We start from the raw sequence: 19,276 nt of genomic DNA on the forward strand, positions 1-19,276 counted from the left end.
AAGGACAAAGTTCTCAAGTTGAACTTGAAGCATGCTCCAGGTGTAAAAATGAGCACAGTAACTGCACACCTTGTGTTCTTGCACAGTTACCCCATTTTCCTGCCATGACAATCCAAGGGTTGTTACACAAGGTGGATGATGCCATAACAGAGAACCTCTATCTTCTTTCCTTTAGGTAGCACCCATTACTGGGTGTTAGTATTACAGGGAGAAACAAAGCCTAAACTTAACCCCAGGCAGAAGCAACTACTAGGCACAAAAAGGTAAAAAAAAAAAAAAAAATCCTTCCAAAATGGAAAATTCAAGCAGAAGTGGAAACACAAACCATAGAAATAAGTCCTGACGCCAGAAAAATCTATTGCTAAGCCTTGAGGACTGGATTGTGGTGGAAGCTAACACCACAGCCTTAGCAATATCCAGTTCCAAGATAAGATGAACAGGAATAACTAAGCCAAACTTGAAAGGTTGTTTCCCAAGTAGTACCTAGAGTCTCAGATATGGAGCAGTTAAGTCCATTAGCAGGACACTGAACTTTGCCCTTTTGTTTAAGGCAGTCGGGATCACAAAAGCTGGGTGTTACCGATTTCCCCAGTGCATAAAACTGAGGAGCCACATTGCTACATGCTGGCAAAATATTCCCATCTGCCCCCTCTTCAGATGAAATCTAATTAAAAGTAAATGTACTTAAATGTCAGTGGCATAACCTGTAACACCAAACAGGTGGTTAAGAAGTCAATACATCCCTTTATCAGCTACACACAGTGGAGGAGTGGAAGGTGTCTTGTGCAGCCCAAAAAAGGGTTTCCCCTGGCTGTCAGGGTTGGGTACTGGTTTTAGACAGACTCTCTCCTCTGCACAACAGAAACCCCACTACAGCTAATGGGACAGAGGATGAAAGTCTCTTTTCTTTCATCTGAGAATTTACCTCTGTACATAATTAGAAGCATGATCATTAAAGTCAGCAGCCAAAATTGCAGGCAGGAGCCAGACACACAAAGTACTCCTATAGGGCCTCAGTGCACTTTCTAGACCACATTAAAAGCCTGTCCTTAAACCAAATCCCAGCTCTGTCTGAAGAACACTTTGCCTGCCTCTCTCCAAAAGACCAAATTAAATCTAATCCACCTACTAACACAAGTGCAGGTAATAGAGCTAAATGTAGTTCTTATCTAGTAGACAGGCAGTCTCTGCCTGGGAAACATTTATCTAAGTGGCTTTATCTACAATGCCTGACCAACCCCACTGAACAGACCAGACTTCTGGAAACCACAAGCAGCAGGGTTAATCAAACAAATCAAGCATCAAGTGCAGAAAAGCTACAGCTAAACAGAACAGAAGGCAAAAGGTGTTTCAGAGCAGTAAAGAAAGCCCATTATATGAAGAACTAAACCCTGTAGAAACAATAAACACTAAACAGGAGAAGACACAGGTATTGCACAGGGATATACAGGGACAGAGCTTCTGCTTGGGTCATGATGAGTTGCCACAGTTCACACCAGCAGAGGAGCTATTCCAAATGCACAAAGGAAGCTGTTTCCCTCAATAACCCAGTTACTAGGGTTGTGTGCTTTGCAGCTTTTTTCAGTAGGTTCAGTGCCAAGCTAGGAAACCATGCTATGAGCAGCTGCTACTCCCAGGACTAACAATTTCACCACAGGTTTTATCCTTTAATACTCAAGCCTCGAATGCCCACGTTTGCAGCACTGCACCACAGAGGGTAAGGATAAGTCCTTCCCCATGCCTACAAGAAAGCGCTTACCCACGAGCTCCAGAAAATGACCTTTGTTACAATGGGATTTACACTGCTGTCCTTGGAAGCAGCAGATGGTCAGGATGAGCTGCTGCCATCAGCATTTTCCCTTGAGTCTGTGAAATTGTTCATATAGTCCACTCAAGAGTGGAGTCATTTTCTCAGATTAAGAGCCAAAGGACACCAGTTAAAAGGAGGAACAAAACAAGCAGTCAAGCAGCAGTGTCTTTGAAGGACACTAAAACAGCTGGATCTTGTAGTGATACAAGAGCAATAAGCCATTCTCTCAACCTGATGAATGAATTAAATGCTACACCTTATCAACAGGAAATATGAAAACATTTCCTGCAGTGATTTCCTCTTGCAAATCATTCCCTGTAGATTTCAAAGGAAACAACAGATGCACCCAAACCTTTTTGTTTCTTTGCTGGCTTTTTCAAAGAAAACGCAAAACTCTGTTGGTTTTGGGATTTTTTTGGTGGGTGTGTTTTGGTGTTGGTTTTTTTCAACATCTCATTTAGACAAACTTTCTTGCTCAGAGAATTTTCAGTATTTTGTGGACAGTTTGTTGTCATTATCTCTGACTGGAAAATGGGGATATGAGAAAAAAAGGAAGGGCAGCTTTGAGTTGTAACCCAGACTTCCTTCTGAGTCACTGTATCATGCCACACTACTGAGCCTTCCCCACAACAGAACTCCAGCAAGCACATTAACCTGAGCAGAGCCTTCTGTCCTTTGAGTGGGATCTTGTACTGTAGACAAAGAAGGGGGAAAGTCTTGTTAGAGATGTAAATGCATTTAACTGAGAAATCTTGGACTCTGCTGGCAAGTTTTCTAACTGATTTATGTACTGACAATGTGTTTCTTGTAGGTGTAGAATATTTACAATCTGAGCCCTGTAATAGGACTCTTCTCCATCCAATAACTCGAGCAGGCTGAAGGGCTGACAGTCTTGGCTTGAATTACTGGCTCATGTGTTACTTTGTGTTTTGTTTAATTGCAAGAGATTCCTGCCTAGAATGACACACTTGTGTCAACACAAAACAGGCTCAGAATCTGAAACACTCTGTAGTGCAGAATGCTGGAATCCACGAGCTTGGTTTCAGATCCTTCTAGGAGACCCTTTCTGAGAAGACTGTGTCTGGTTTTCTAATCCCCCTGCAGTTTGTGAGTATTCAGATCAGACTTTACATTAAGCCCCTTCCCTAACAAGCAGGGCCAAGACAAATGAAGTTACATTTGCCAGCCTGTCCCAAGAGAGCTCAGCACATCTCTGCTGCAAAATTCTTGTGCTGTTTTTGCCAGAGCTGGTGGGGGTGTCAGCTTTAACCTACAGGGAAACTGAAAACAGATCTTTTAAGTTTACAATCATTTAACATACAAACAGTTCAGGAAGGAGACCGCTTCTTCTCAAATAACAAGACAGCCCAGGAAAGGATGATTGCAATTAAAGGTACAGGCTGAAAGAAAACCACCTTGATTTATAGAGCACATAGAAAATGGCTGGAAAACTTTGGGGCTGATGGAATTTTGGGACTATACAGGAAAAAAATCAAGCCAATCAATGTTACAAAGGCATTTTGGTTCTCCTTTTAAAGCAGCTCCAAAGAATGCAAGTTGGCTTCCACAGACTTCTGCAAGGTTCATCTTCATTAAATACAGTGGGATGTCTCCCACAAGCATAGTTTAAAAATCTATCAGCCCCCAAGCCAAGTGATGTTCTTTGTTCAGCCATGAAAGGCACTTTTCAGTCCAGGAAGGGTAACTTCAGAGTGAAAATTTAAAAAATGGGAAACTAATCAGGGCTATAGCTCAGCCTCGCTGGGGAACAAGGCTCCGCAGAAGAGATGAGAATTCGACCTGAATTACTCTCATCGTCAGCCTTCCCACCCAAGGACCCGGCTCTTGCCATGAGAGCTCGGTGCCTGGTGCCAGCCAGCGGGGCCGGCGATTCCCTACTTCCCTGCTGCCCTCTGCAGCTGCTGCCCAGCACTGCCGGCTCTGGCTTGGGAGGCTCACAAGAGAAATTCTGCTCTTGGAGCAGAACTTTTACCACTAACTCTTTGGTTCTCTGCTCTCTCCGATGCATGGCAGCCCACAAAGCTTGCCCAGTGCCTTGGAGTGGAGAGCAAGGGCTTTCTTGCCAAGTAGGGGAAGAAGAGCCTGTTAGCCTGTGCTTTCTGCTGCTGTCTGGTGAAAACACCGATCCTGAGATCACCCCATCATCCAGGAATGAAAGAGTAAGCCTTCTTTCTTGCAAACCTAACACCAAGCTTCCTCTCCCTGACTGCTTGCTGAGATGTAACCAGGAACTACAAGGAACCAGGAAAAACAACAAAACAAAAAAACCACCAAAACAAACAAACAAACCAACCCCCCCAAATTTCCAGGTCTCCAGGAAAAGAGCAGGCAAATATCACTGTGCCCTTCACTTCTATCAACTCATGCATACATTATTTGGTCTCACATGCTGGATGAGATACTCAATCCCATGCTGCCATCATGCCAGCTTCACAATGAAAAGTGCTGGCTGCAGCAAAGTATGATGGGGGTTGAAGTTCAGATTGGAACATGAGAGGCTTCCTGTTCCAGATTCCAGTTTCCAGGCTTGGGGTGCTGGGCTTTCCTCCTGGGAGGTGCTGCTGCATGCTTGGGTGTGGGGAACCATTTGTATCACAGTATCACTAAGGTTGGAAAAGACCTCAAGGATCATTGAGTCCAACCTGTCACCACAGACCTCATGACTAGACCATGGCACCAAGTGCCACGTCCAATCCCCTCTTGAACACCACCTCCAGGGACAGCGACTCCACCACCTCCCTGGGCAGCCCATTCCAATGACGAATGACTGTCTCGGTGAAGAAGTTTCTCCTCACCTCAAGCCTAAACTTCCCCTGGCACAGCTTGAGACTGTGTCTTCTCGTTCTGGTGCTGGTTGCCTGGGAGAAGAGACCAACCCCTTCCTGGCTACAACCACCTTTCAGGTAGTTGTAGAGAGCAATGAGGTCACCCCTGAGCCTCCTCTTTTCCAGACTAAACAATCCCAGCTCCCTCAGCCTCTCCTCATAGGGCTTGTGCTCAAGGCCTCTCACCAGCCTTGTTGCCCTAACACTGGGTCACTGCTTCTGCTGTTCTTTCTGCACTTTTCTGCAAAGAGGCTCAGATCCTGGTGCATTGCATAATTTCCAGTAAAACTCAACCCAGAGTTTCGGGGTTTTTTTGGTGTTACTTTTCCCTCTTCTCTTTATGAGGAACAAGGGGCTTTTCAGAGCAGGCTGTGTTAACCCAGGACAGGCATTCAGTGCCAAAATACAGAACCAATAGAAAGTTCTTGAGACAAGTGATTAATAAAACACAAGCATAGCTGAAGATTACTGTTCCTCAAGTGGCCAACGTGAGGACTGAATGTGCATTTGAGAATATCTCCTTCACCTCAGAGCAAAATCCAGAAGTATATGGTTCTACTTCCAACTATTCTCCTAGAGACTTTACAGAGCTGCTTTGGGTTCCCATCCCGTTTGCCACAACTTAATAGCAAATCAGCAGTATCACAAATATGAATCCACTACTGTCTGCAAGACACAGAGGTTATACACTGCAGGGCATTATATAAGCACAAATATTTTCATCATCATTACAGGTCTGATGTTGCATAAGGATGTCATAAAGACAATGGTGAGCCTGGAGGGTAATATGCTCTTATACAAAGAAGGTGTGATGTAGAGAAATCTTGGTTGGGAGGCTGTCTCGAACACCCAGTGTTCCAATCAGATGTGCACAAGTGTACCTGCAATATGTGCATAATTTATTTCTAATTCTTTTCTATGGGAAATCAACAAAAATAAACCCAAACCAACTTATTCTGCATTTGTCACAGCTAAGTCTGTTAAATGCCAGTATTGGATATGGAACCACAAATTGCAACATGGAACTACAACAGAGAGGCTGGAAGAGGCAAAGTTTTTAAAGCTATTGGAATAAATTTGACAACCTCAAACAAAAAAGGAAAATAAATCCAAGTTACATCAACACACAGGGATCTGCATGTCAAGATGAAGTTTGGAAATTAAGCACTTCCTTGTAAGCAATTAATTACCAACAACATAAAACTTCAGAACATAACAAAAAGTCCAGAAATGCATTGGCTCAGCACAGCCAGCACCTGCACTCTCCAAAGGCCAAGTGCAGTCAACATACAGGCAGCTCAGAAGCAGCCTATGCCAAACTTGGAAGGTGAAGGAGCGTTTCTGGCCTTTGGCAGAACTCTGCCAGCAAGACGAAGGCCTTGACATGACTCAATCAGTAAACATAATCCAACTCAGAAGCCAAACTTAGTTCTGACCAGGGTCAATTTCATTCATCAGCATCATCAAACTGGCCAAACTCAGTCACTCTAACTGGTGGTGTAAAAGTAATGGAAGCTGCATGGTGAAAGCCTGGGTTGTAAAATGAATCCTCTTGCCATGAGTATGAGGCCAGAAGATTATTCTCCTGAAAGCTTCCACACTGGAAATCATCAGCATCTAAAGATAATCAAAGAAAAGATTTAAACCATGGGAGTTACTTGGAAACTATTTGAACAGCCTCCTCCTACTCCCAGTCACACACTAACTAAAACTCAAATAAAGCACAAATACATTGGTACTCACCATAAGGGTTACACTCAGAGTCCTCCAACTCTTTATCCCAGTCCTCAGCCTCATACACAGAAGCAGTCTGCAGCACTGGAAAAGTTTCAGACTCAGATGCAGTGGAGACTTCACCACCCAAATCTTCCATGTCAGGAAGTAGATCATCATAGTCAACAGAAGAACCACTGACATCATTTTCATCTTGAGAGGTATCAGAGAATTCACCTTTTTCACGCTCATTATCAAGAATATATGGAATATTCTTCAGCAAATATTCTAAAAACAACAGAAAGAGCCAACGGTAGCATTGATTAATTACTCTTGCACTGAGCACCCACAAATATCTACATGAAAATAGTAGTGCAGTCATTTCCCATGCATCACCCAAGAGTTTTTAAGTACATTTCCTTAAGCAGAGTCTAAGTTTCATTACTCATCATCCACTTTGTCTTGCCCTGATATTTTAGGCTCACCTTTTGCAGGCTTCCAAGTCACAGCTTCGCTCTTACTAAGAAGCTGTTCCTTCTCAGAGCTTGCAAGCTCAACGGTAGCAGCAATCACCTACAAGACAGTTTGAAAGAATCCAGTAGCACCTTTCACTGCAAGGAGGTTCATGCAACTTCTGTGCATTTCTGTTTCTGAGCCCTTGACTCTGACCTGCTTGTTCTTTTGATACATAAGGGAGTTTCAACCAGCCAGCCTCTCCCTTCAGAAAGCAAACCTGCTGAGGGATGGCTCATCCTGCTGCTGCCATCAGTTGGCAGCAGCCAACACAGCACAGCCGGTGCCCTCAGTCACAGCCACGATCCAGCTACGACCTTGAACTTGGAAACGAGTCCCCAGGTTGACCCAAAATCGTCCCATGTGGGAACAGCAGCAGGCTGTGGAAGCTTCAGAAGCAGTGAAGACACAAGGAGCGCAACGAGTGCGAGCTCCACAGGCTATGATCGAGCACCTCGTGGGAGCCACATGCCGAGGCAGGAGAGGGCCAGACCCTGCAGCAGCCCCGAGAAGCTACAGAAGATAGCGGAGGTGCAGCTGGAGCGCAGGAGGGAACAACTCCTCAGCTGGTCCGAGAGTGCCCAGAGGACAGTGGAAAGGGAACGCGTGTTACCCTAGCACAACGCTGCACCTGCTTACGGACAGCCCCGGCCTAGGGCGCTGGGTGCGGGAAGCGCCGCGCTCGCCTTCCCGAGGCCGACCTGCTGGAGGGAGGCGGCTGAGAGGGGTCGTGGCCATGGTAGAGCGCTGCCGCCTCCTGGCTGGGAGAACGCAGCCCACCCACCCCCGGTTTCCCGGCCCGCCGGAGCCCGCCACACCTGCCGTAGTGGGGATGCCGGCAGCCGCGCCATGCTGGCCCGCGCTGATGGAGGGACTGGGCGAGGCCCCGCTGTAAGGAAGCGTCTGTCCGTGCGTCCTTCGCCGCCCGGCCCGAGCCCGTAGTCCGCTTAGCGCCGGGCCGGACGGGTGCCGGCAGCAGCGCCCGCGGCAGTAGCCACCGTCAGGCAGGCGGTGCCCGAGTCAGAGCGGCTGCTGCAGAACCCGGGGCACGCAATGGCCGTGGGGCGCTGACAGAAGCTCGGTGCGAGAACGGGAGAAAAGAGGCGGGAAATGAGGCGGCGCGCGGCAGCTGGGCTGCTCGCGCGGCAGCCTCGCAGCGTGCAGCGCTGAAACCCCCTCGGCGCTCGGGGGCCCCCCTCAGCCTCTCCTTTTCGAGCACCTGTCCTTGACTGCTGGGAACTGTGTCCAGTGGGAGAGAACAGCCTGACTGGATGGCAGAACTAAGGCGTTAGGGGAAAAAGGTGTAGAAGCTGTAAAAAAACACCTTTGCAATCCAAAGTTGTAAATAAAGTATCAATGCCTCTTCAAACTGTGCTTTTTCATCTTGCCAAAAAACCCCAACCAACCACACAAACAAACAAAAAAAACACCACTCTATCTCATTAAAGGCTCCTGGTAGGAGCATGCTTGGAGGCAGCATCAAGAGCTTGGAAGCACCCGCACTGATGTGGCAGGTGCTCCACAAACAGCCAAAGTTCTGTGAGGAAGCAGCACAGCTGCAGGGGAAAAAAAAAGGCTCACAGTCAGAAACAGTTATCAGCTGTGCTGGATTTAACCAAATTAAATTTAAAAAAAAAAAAAATCCCCCAAACTCCAACTTTGCCCTTATAAGCTTTTTACTGTGCAACTGACAAAGGAAGACAGGTAATTCTGGAGAGGGGATAAAGTAATAACAGGATGTGAGGAGTGATTAATAAAGGAAAAGCACAATGGCAAAGCATGAGACAGCTAGGACTGAGTAGGAAGACAGAAAATGGCCTGGCTGAAGGTGTACCTTAAATGTCAAGAGCAATCAATCTTGCTTCAAACCTTGTTTCCACAGGAGCTGCACTTTCTACTTGTGTGGAAAACCTTGAAGAACTATTTTTCTGTATTGTCATATCACCATCCATTCATGGGGAAATCAGATAAAGGAACTCATGTTCATGTTCCTATGTGCACACTGCTGCTCCAAGGAGAGCATTTTTGTTGATGTAAAGGGTTTGACATGGGAAAAGGAGTGCCTGCAAGCAGCCAAGGACAGCACTATCTCAAAAAATTGTTACCCATTTTCCAGGCACTGGGGGCAGAAAGTGGAAGAGTGGATCAGAACTGTGTACTGTCCTATCAGGGCCATTTGTAAGAAATCTCAGGTCTCCTCCCCATTTCAGTCCCTCTCAGCATTACAGCTTCTGATTCAGACACCAACACAAAGTAGGTCAGAGGTTGGTTCAAGGCTAGGAAACAAACACCAGAATTCTACAGCCTGTTTCTCCAGTGTTCTACCTTTCATCACTCAGCTTAGTAAAACACCAAGACCGGCCAGAGGTGGTTTTGCACTTGTTAGCTTTCCAGAGTGTCAAACCTTATGCATTATGACTCCTTCATCTGAAAGTTTAGGCAGGAGGAAGGAGTTTGCTCTCAGAAGTCTAGTGAAGAACAACCTCAGAGACACCTTTTTTTTTTCTCCTCTTGAACTTGCCCCTGGCAGAAGCAACACTAGAAGCAACTGCAGGGGGGCAGATTATTTTTTTCCCACATAGACAATAAAGAAGTCACCACTTTAGTAACATCCAGGAACACATTTTTTTGTACAAAGACATTTTTTGAAAGAGCATTGTCATGTTATAATTATAGTTTTTCATAAATGTCCAGTTTGCAATAAAGTGTGTTTGGAAACAAAGTCTTCCACCAGGTCTCCCTGCAACATCTTCATAGCTCGCCAGTGAATGTTTCCACAGTTTTCTGGTTTGCCTTGGGGATGACTTAGCTCTTCTTTGATATAATCCACCCAGAAATCTTTAAAAGACCAACAGAAGCCATGGTTAGATTTGAGTGGATGTTACTTAAACACACCAAACCTAGCCCAGAAGCTTGCTTTTTGTCAATGTCCCCATTATTAATGCACTGTGGTTTACTTTGTGGGACTACAGCCTGTGTCTCTTGAGGACCAAAAGCCTGGGCTCTATTCCCAGCTGGAAGAGTGATGTCTTCAGAATAACACAGCAATCATGGAATTGTTTACTTTCTTCAAAGGAATACTGCAGAAACCTTGATTGTAAAAGCATAGCTCCATACTGTTTGCAAATCCAAATGAAAGGTTATCTGCATCTCTTACTGCCATCAGTTGTAATGCCTTATTTGCTACTAGTTCTGCTGAAGTCATCTGTGACCAGCCACCCTGCACTGCAATTGAAAGGGTGCTGCAGTGTCATTCACTTAATAGCACAGAAGAAATAAGTTCCACTGTACATGACAGCACAATCACAAGGGCAGAAAGAGGCAGCACTGAATGAAGTAAGTCAAACCCCATTACCAGAATCTGTCGAACCGAACTCTCTCAAGGCACGTTCATAGTATTCTCTCAGATGAAGCATTTTGCAGGATTTCTGACAAAGGAAGGTATTAAAGGGCCATTTACTTTATACAGAAGTGAATCTGCAGCTTGATTAGATTCTTAAAAAGGAGTCATGGTAATTACATGAGCACACACACAGAGCCAAATATTACTTACCATGGAACTTGCATTACATGCTATGAATCAACTTTAGAAGACAAATACGAACTGATCGCAAACCAGTAACACTACTCACAAGTCCTCAGTTTCCTATTTCAGTCCAAAGTTAGAAGTGTATCTCACGAACACAAGGCATTAATTGGACATTCAACTTACTTGTTCCTTTTCTATCTGGATCATCTTCCTGAAGAAGTCAACTGAAAATGGACGATTTTCACACAGGCTGAGGTAAAAACAGAAGGAACTTTAGACTTCAAGCCCTTTAACACATGGAACAATCAGGTTTGAAGGTTATATTTGTCACCTGGTAAAGACTTTTTTAACTTTTTTATAACCATGATTTCTGTAAGTCCAGTCAAGATACTTTTCTTTCATAGTCACAGATTCAGCAGGAGTTGTGGCATGTAAGGATTTCTGCAGGTTTAAAAAGGAACAAACAGAAAAACAAACCAGCCACATTAAGCTACAATTACAAGGCAACAAGGGAGAAGAAAGCAAATAGCACTTTCTTCCTAATTAGGCATCTGACATAAGGCAGATCTCGTAAGTGAGATAAAGTACTGCACAAAAGCATCCCAAATGGTGCCTCAAAAGGCACCATTAGGTAACACAGCCAATATTTTTCACATTAAAATATTAGCTGTAACCTAAAATAGTCTCCTGCAATATTACACACACCTGGCAACTGGCATTTCCCCAACAACCTTAATGCAGAAGGCTTCACAATGCTCTGCAAACAACTGAATTAAAGCTTTTACCTGAAAGACATCTTTTATATTGTAAACTGGGGCAGGAAACAAAGCAAACCAACATGCCAGGCAAGGAGAAAATGTTTTGCCCTAAGCTACTTAAGGAATTTACAGTGAGATTAAAGTCCCAGTTTTCTTTAATGAGGTTGATGTTTTCACACAGATTAGGAAATTCTCTTTTTCCACATTCAGATAAACATCTGAAAACAGCAGAAATTCTAGCCCACAAAGCAGTTCATTTTTGGTTGTGCTTACAAACATCTGGATGTCTTGGAAGCACAGGGACATGTATGAGCTATGCCCAACTGGTTTTTGGTAACATATGGAGCTTTACTTTAAATTCTTTAACACGTCCATGAGGAATGTGCAATGTAAAGCTCTGTTACATGCTCTGTCCAAACACACTGTTCCTATTTACTTATGTACTGCCATCAAAAGAAGATTTCTGTTGGCTAAGTACCTGGTAGAGAGCTTCTGTGTCTTCTTTGCTGTTTGTGCCTTCACTCCATTCCACCCAGAGGGTCCACAATGGCAAAGTCCCCTGCATGGTAAGCAGATAAATGGTTGAAATACAGAAATAGACTGCAACACATCCACCATGCTCTGTATTACACCTACTGTAAAAAATGTCCTTTAGACATAGCTCTTATAAGACAACTTTGGACTGCTCACAAAAATCACTTCCTGTTTCCCTTCCTACTTACAGGACTTTAATAGACAACAGCAAGATGTGTTGTCAGGGATGAGACAAGCTTCTCTGCACTGCAGTGTTTGCTGATGCAAAGGTAACTTCAGAAAATAGCAAAATGGAAAGAAGCAATCATCTCCTTGGATGCTCATTTCTGGTGCTCAGGGTTTCAATTGGAACAGTTAAAGAGCATACAGATAATTCAGGGCTTGAAATGCCACACATACAAACAGGATTGCCAGGACAGTGAAGAAAATGAAATATGTCTAACATGTCCGTGTAAGACACAAAAAACACCATCTGACAGCTAGAAGAGTAGCAATCACACTTTAAAACTGAATTTGAAGTGAATTTACAATTCCCTAATGCTCCTGAATGTAATGGGCATGTGAAATGTCAAGTTTTTGTTTCCAAGCTTAAAATGGTTAGGGACTTTGAATAACTTCTATAGGAGAGGAAACAGAGAATAAGTCTGAGATTTCCTGCCCAAGACTAGTGCCCATAAAATCAAAACAGACCTTGGATTTCATGTGTTTAATGGCTTCTTCAAAACACTGGGTCACATCATCACTCTTCAACTGGGTCAGCACCTGCAGCCTCATCTGCCATGCCTCCACTGACAGGCTGAAGCGCTTGGTTACAGCTTCTGCCACCTCCACAGCCTTCTTGGAGAGGTTGAACTCCAGCAACAGTTGAAGCTAAAACCCAACAGATCGAGTTCATCACCACAAGGAATTTATAATACCTTGTTTAAAAGCAAGGATTTGAACACAACACTGCCCACATTTCTTCCTACTTAAAATAGTAAAGACTGGCACACAAGTGATGCATCTATTTTTCTGTCAGTTCTTACCCACTGCTTATAGAGAGCTTCTGGCAGCAAACTGGATTCATGGGCTTTGTCAAACACACTCAGTGTCCTCTCCAGCCTCTGGAACCAACAGAGAAGAAAAAGAAAATAAGTATTATTCCTGCATATTGCAGATCCCAGCATTACATGAAGCTCAGTGTGTTACTTGTATCATCATGTCACTGAAATTCAGTACCTAATGCTTTAGGTACCTTCCAAGATGAAGAGGAAATCTGAATTACACATCTTCCTTAAGCAGCAAAAGAACAGCAGCAACGTTCTTTTACTGTATTAAAAGGGAAGCAAACTGCACAGGATGATGAGTTAATTCACTGAGCCACACATAAGCAGAGCTGCAAAAATCCAGATGCCCATGGGCCAGCACCAAACTTTACTCAGACTTATTTGCAAGACTCATTTTGCTTCATTCTGGTTTTGAATGAGAATAGGTTGGCAGGACTGGCAGTGAACATTAACAAGCTGGCTCTCTTAACTTCCATCCCAAGAGGCCAAGTTACTCGTGTTGAGGCAGGCCACATGTGAACCTAACAGTAAAAGTGAACCCCTTGGAGACTAAACCATTTCAATGATGGCCTTGGGTCAGTATTCTGATAAACTGTCAAAGTACATTTGCTCCTTCTCTGATAGATTACAGAAGTCAGTAAACCCAGGGATGATTTGTTACTGTGATTGTCATGGAAGCTTTTACCTTTTGCTTTAATTCTGCACTGTTGGTTTTCCTGTTGTATCTCTCTAAGCAGAAAGTGATGTAGCATTTCCACATGGCCTCTGTAGAATAAAATGGATGGTATCACACAAGTAAGCACAATTATTTCACATTAAGGAACAAAGAACCCAAGCACCAAATGTTCATGCCAACTTTCTTGTAAATGCTGACATTTAAGAACTGCTCCCCATTATAAGCTGCAGCCAGGACCTCCTTCTAAAGAGAGCATCAAGCTCTTAGTTCAGTTGAGGCTTCAGCACACACTGTCACAACCTTTGCCTGTTGTTTTCAACAGGCCTGCAGGAGTGAGGACACACAAAAGCAGTCGAGAAGTGGCCCTTGAGGATAGGGAGTAAAAGCACCATGACTGAGTCCATTCCATGGGTAGTCCCTTCACAGTCTCTTTTAAGAGTAAGGAAAATGCCAGATATTGAAGATCCACTCCGCTAGCAACTCAAAAACATGGCTTAGTCACAACTAACCAGCAATATACTTGAGATCCTAAAAAAAAAAAAAACCAGCCTGTAGGAATGCTCTCTATTTATAACTCCCAATTCTCTCTTCATCTTTGGGCTTCTATTTCCCTGACAGGTTAAATAACACTGATGAAGCAAACAATCAACAAAAAGCACTTTCAGTTAAGCAGCTCCTTCAAGAGCATAAATGTGTTGGAAAATAATCCATAAAATAACTCCCCAAAAAGCAGCTGCTTGTCTTCCCTTAGGTATGGTGCAGCCTGCCAGTACCTACTTCACCACTTTCACAGTATGCTAAAGTACCAGGACAAATGATGTTGAACTGCAGGCAGAACTCACCTGTTGGCACTTCTCCCACAGCTTCTTCAAAGACAGCACAGCAGCGTTCCTCTCTCTGGGTCATTTCAGACACTCTCTTCTGCTTGGTGCTCTTCTGTTCTGTGCACTGAAGAGACCCCAGCTCCAGCTCTTGACGGGCCATGTACTCCCATGTAAGAGGATCATCAGCAAACTTGGTCTGCAAACTAAACACCCCACACCTGTAATACCCCTCAACCTTTTGCAGGTATGTTTAGAAGTGTTCTATTGCTATAGAAATGCAGTTAATTTCTAAGCTACCAAATGCATTCTTTCTTAAAAAAAAAATAAAAGAAACAGAAAAACCATAACACAAAGCCATGACCTCACTTTTCAAGAATTTCTTTTTGCAAATCTTGGGTAAAATCAAAGAGCTTTGCAATGGAAAGCACAGCCAGATGGAACTCAGCACCTACATTTTAAAAGGGAGAAAAAAAGACAGTTGAGTACAACATCCACTGCACACTTTTCATTTCTCTCTCTTTGCAAGCTTTTGTGAAGACCCAGATAACATTTAAGTGTCTAGAGAGAACACTTTTGCTTTCTATAGATTTCAGTGTTCTACTGAAGAAATAGTGCATTTGAAAATGTATCTTAATGTGTACCTTGGAGCTATTGGAGAGTTAAAGGTGACAATTCTCTTATTAAGTAAGTAGCAGCAATGTGACATCACCTTTAATTTTCTGAGCAGCATCCCTGTAGATGATGCGAGCCATTTCCCCATTGAGAATCTCTTCAGAAAAACTGAATTCTCCCTGCAACATCAAGCACAACATCACTGAAAAATATGCTTTCCTTTCTCAGCTACCATTTGTACAAAGATGGAAAAAAAGTGAGACACTGAGTTTTTCTTCACCTAAATCTATCTTTGTTTAATTTGCACAAATTAACTATACAGAAACAACAAGTTTAGCTATTCCTTTGTTGACTTTCAAACTGAGAGAGGTTACAAAAGGCTTTAAAAACTTAAAGGAAAAAAACCAATGTATCAAGTATTTGAGCTGAGCAAATACTTGAAAAATTTAGGCACAGAACATGAACAAAATGTTTCTCTAAGCTCTTCTCAAGCAAATCATTAATACAGAGCCCCTGAAACTAGGCAGCCAAATGCATGACACACAAGCAGACAGAATCTCTTTATTAAGCTCAGCTGACCTACCAAGTCCATCTTTGCTCGTTCAAATTCTTTCTTTTCCCTCCTCTGTTTTTCAGCATTCATCAGCTCCATTCTGAAGTACTGCAAGAGAATGAAATTATTGTGTAGGTGGGGATAAGTCATAGAACATCTCAGAACACAAACATGGTTAAATAAGCGCCAGCTGAGGAGCTACAAATCAGGACTTTGCCAACACTGCACAACATCTGAGAAATAAAGTTTTCCTAGTTTTCTCAGACCAGTTTGAGAAACTTGATGGACTGATCTGCTCTAATGGATCAAGTAGCTGATCATCGATCACGAACTCACTTCTTGATAAAGTTTTGGGCACTCCGGGTGGAAGCGCAGAGCGCGGAGGAACAAGTGCCGAGCGCTTTCTGATGACAGCCGTGTCTCCATTTCCCATTTTGCTGCCATAATCCACAGTGCTGCAACAGATGATACAAACAAATTCATTTTAAAGCAAAGTGGCTGGTCATAAGAACCCATTTTAAAGCTGCCCTCCAGGTTAGTTTTGTTTGATGAGCTCAGCAATGGAGTAAGAGACAGCTTATCTCTCATGTAAAATCAAGTTAAAGGACAGAACAAAGACGATCCAGGAAGTTTAATCTGGTGTAGCTACAGAAAAAATGCTGTACAGTGAGGTCTTCAGAAGCCAAAAAGCAGCTGCGAGTACTCAACATCTCCTACCTCTGAAACATGTACTTAGTCCCCAGTCTGCCTGGGAAACAGTCATTCAGACCATGGGTTTCCCCCCTTCACATCACCCTGACTGCTCAGCACAACCCCTGTCAGAGCCTTTCCCTCTGAAATAGCAGCAAGGCAAAGGAAAGACTGCAAGAACTTTTACCCCAACAGACTGAATTGTGATCTGCAAGAACTTAAACCAACCCTATACAATCTATGCTTGGTCATTTCCGCAGCACTCCCCACTGGTTTATTTACCTGGTTTGTTGGGATGAATGGCCAACATGGAAGAGAACACCTTACTGAGCTGATGCTTTGTATTCTGCAAAGAAAATGGGTTGTTTACCTGCTCTGGTAGCAAAGTGAACCACCAGTACCACACTTTCATGACACAAGATTACAGGCAAAAATTCAGATTTTGCACACTCACCCACTGCTTGCAAAATGCAACATGTGACAGCCAAAGCTGGACATCGTCCTGTTGGAAATGAAAGGGAAATCAACCTTAAGAGTACAGCAAGCAAATACTTGCACATTAACAAGCAAACAGTATGTCCTTGGCACAATCACCTGGCATGCAAAGAGAATGAATTTTGAACCTCAAATCCCCCTTTTTTAACTCCAGATCTTCAAACTCCTGCAAAAAAAACAAGGAAACCCAGCCCTCCCATCTCAAGGTACCCCCTTGCAGCCTTTTCAGTCAAATCTGTTACTCCAAATGCCACAGCAAGCTCACTGCAACGCTTCCTGAGGCATCTTGTTCAGGTTTTACTATTAGATGACAGTCTTTTCCAGAAGCAGATGAAAACTTTGTTTACATTCCATTTCTAGTCCCTGCACACAGACAAACTAAACTCACATTGCAGTATGAGTCTATACTGTTAAGGACTAATGACTCAAATGGACTAAACGCTGTTTGTGTCCAAACCAAAAAAATGTTTATCTGATACGAACGATCTGCTGCTAGGCTACTGCTAACTGCAAGACCAGATGACCACTTCTCTTTTCTACTGTACTGTTCTGTAATACAACAAATACCTAGTGACAATGACAGCCAAATCATTCTATGCACATTTTTCAACCTCTCGGTACAAAAGACCCAAACTTACTTTCCATTTTCCTGTAGCACGCTTGAAGAGGCTGTGGACTCTCTGCAGCATGGAGAACTCAATTTCATCCTTCTTAAATGAATATCCAATGCGCTGGAAGGAAAAAGGAAATTTTATTGCAACAAAAACAATTTGGCATGAAATATTTTGCATTCTAAATAATTAACAAAACTTACTGCTCTTCTTTTCCTGATCAGTTCCAGCAGATTAATTTCATACTAGAATGAGGATAAAAAAAAAAAGTATTTACAAGCAAACAAAGAGATGGACAACAGTAAACAAACAAAAAAAAGAAATTAAGTTTTCTAACACTGATCAGGTGGGCAATAAAAATTAAATGCAGGAAAACATAAGCAATGACTTTTCAGCCAGGTCACTACTCTTCTAAGGCTGACTAAAAGTACAGTTCAATATCTGTATAGCACATATTATAGATTTGAGCTGTCAGCACCCCACACATTCCTAGGTGCACAATGCACAACCCAAACTTCTAATGCCATGAAAAAGCTCATTTCACTTAACTAAAATTTACACAGCGCATCAGGGAACAAGAGGATAGAAGACTCTCTTAAAGCAAATTCAGGCAGCAGTTCCTGGTCTCTGCTTCCTCCTCTGTTGTGGGTAACGAAGAGCCTGTGCCAATAAACCCCTCCACGATGCGCACTGGGGAACAGGGGAGGAGAGACCACAACCAGATGCCCGTTTCCTACCTGGGTCACTTAAGAATGGATCTACAACGCGAATTAGCTGGCTCTGCTCACCAATACAGCCTACCTGAATATAGTTAATGAAATCCTCCTTCCGAAGAGCTCTCCGCTGTATTTTGTACTCCAGAGCCGACACCTTCCTCAGGACGGCCCTACGGGAACAAGCAATTAGCGAGGGGTTCAAACTCAGCCGCGCCGCCAGCTCGCTGGCCCGGCCCCAGCCCCTCACCTGATCTCCTTACGCGTGAACAGCCCGACCCGCTCCAGCTGCTCGAGCTCCGGGACGCGGTCCTCCACCCGCTGCTCGACGCGCTCCGCCATGGCTGCTGCGGCACCCGGGAGGCTCACGCGCGCGCCTCGCCCGCGGCCACTTCCGGTCGCGCCGGCACCAAGTTCCGGGACATGTGCACGGTGCCGCTCTGCCGTCCCCTGCTGGCGCCGCCGGTGCCTTCTGCCTTTGAGTTCTTACGCTGAAGCAGCACGACAGGAAATCCTTCTCGAAGTGGTGGTGCAAGAGAATTATTTGTGAACGTTAATTATTTTGGAGTTGGGTTTCTTGAGATCATAGAATCATGGAAGTGGAAGGGACCTTAAAGATCATCTCGTTCCAACCCCCTACCATGGGCGGAGACATCTACTAGATGCGGCTGCTCCAGGCCCCATCCAAGCTGGCTTTGAACACTTCCAGGGTTAGAACCTCCAGCAAGATGCAGCAGTTCAAACCAATTCTTGTGTAAGCCCACAGACGTTAGCAAAATATACTTAAGAAGGACTAGATGGCATGGAAAGCAGCTTACAGAATCACCAGGCACAAATGAGATGGGAATTATTGCACTTGAGTGGTTTAACTAGATCTAGTTTGCTATTGCTGCATGATTTTGTACTAGAAAATCATTCTGTGTTTAGCACTTATCTGTCCTGGTGCACTTGCATCACAAGACATAAATGAGAACACCAAATGCAGAGTAGGAGTTCAAAGCCTAAAGGCTGCTGTTGGCCATTAACCTGGAAACCTCTGGGAAATTCTATTCCTACCATCCTGCTCTCTTCACTTAAACACTAAGCTCTTGTTTGGCTGAAAACCAGCAGTAACTGCATGAGAGACACCAAAATAAACAAGACTTCTGAAACTTTATGGTGGATCATTCTACCAATCTGAAAATACTGGTTTGTGATCAACACTTCTGCCTCCTGCAGTCAGTGAGGAACTTTGAGACTCATAACTCCATGACTTCAATGAGATGATGGAAAAGTGTGTGTATCCTAAGGGACAACAGCAATCTCCACCTTGAGTTGTGCCTCCAGGAGAGTTCAGCCACATGCACATATCTA

At 43.9% G+C, this 19,276-nt stretch overlaps 1 protein-coding gene across 1 annotated transcript; it reads right to left on the bottom strand.

Annotated features, from left to right (window-relative positions):
• Positions 1-8,890: 8,890 nt before the first annotated feature.
• UTP6 (UTP6 small subunit processome component) lies at positions 8,891-18,300 on the bottom strand. Its single transcript, XM_054170871.1, has 19 exons — positions 18,174-18,300; positions 18,012-18,096; positions 17,414-17,455; positions 17,238-17,330; positions 16,559-16,606; positions 16,387-16,450; positions 15,751-15,869; positions 15,445-15,522; positions 14,959-15,040; positions 14,616-14,697; positions 14,268-14,452; positions 13,435-13,514; positions 12,729-12,806; positions 12,394-12,573; positions 11,648-11,728; positions 10,743-10,852; positions 10,595-10,661; positions 10,238-10,310; positions 8,891-9,720 (listed from the first exon to the last, which is right to left on the bottom strand). The coding sequence occupies exons 1-19, from the start codon at positions 18,263-18,265 to the stop codon at positions 9,563-9,565; spliced, it is 1,797 nt and encodes a 598-aa protein (XP_054026846.1). The 5' UTR covers positions 18,266-18,300; the 3' UTR covers positions 8,891-9,562.
• Positions 18,301-19,276: the final 976 nt, after the last annotated feature.

Source organism: Dryobates pubescens, chromosome 20, assembly GCF_014839835.1.
Source record: "Dryobates pubescens isolate bDryPub1 chromosome 20, bDryPub1.pri, whole genome shotgun sequence".
NCBI lineage: Eukaryota > Metazoa > Chordata > Aves > Piciformes > Picidae > Dryobates > Dryobates pubescens.

Coding starts and splice junctions, on each gene's coding strand:
- UTP6 (XM_054170871.1), bottom strand. CDS start 18,265: ATGGCGGAGCGCGTCGAGCAGCGGGTGGAGGACCGCGTCCCGGAGCTC. Junction 15,523..15,750: donor GCCCAAAACTTTATCAAGAA/GTGAGTTCGTGA, acceptor ATTCTCTTGCAG/TACTTCAGAATGGAGCTGAT. Junction 12,574..12,728: donor AAGCTCTCTATAAGCAGTGG/GTAAGAACTGAC, acceptor GTTGGGTTTTAG/CTTCAACTGTTGCTGGAGTT.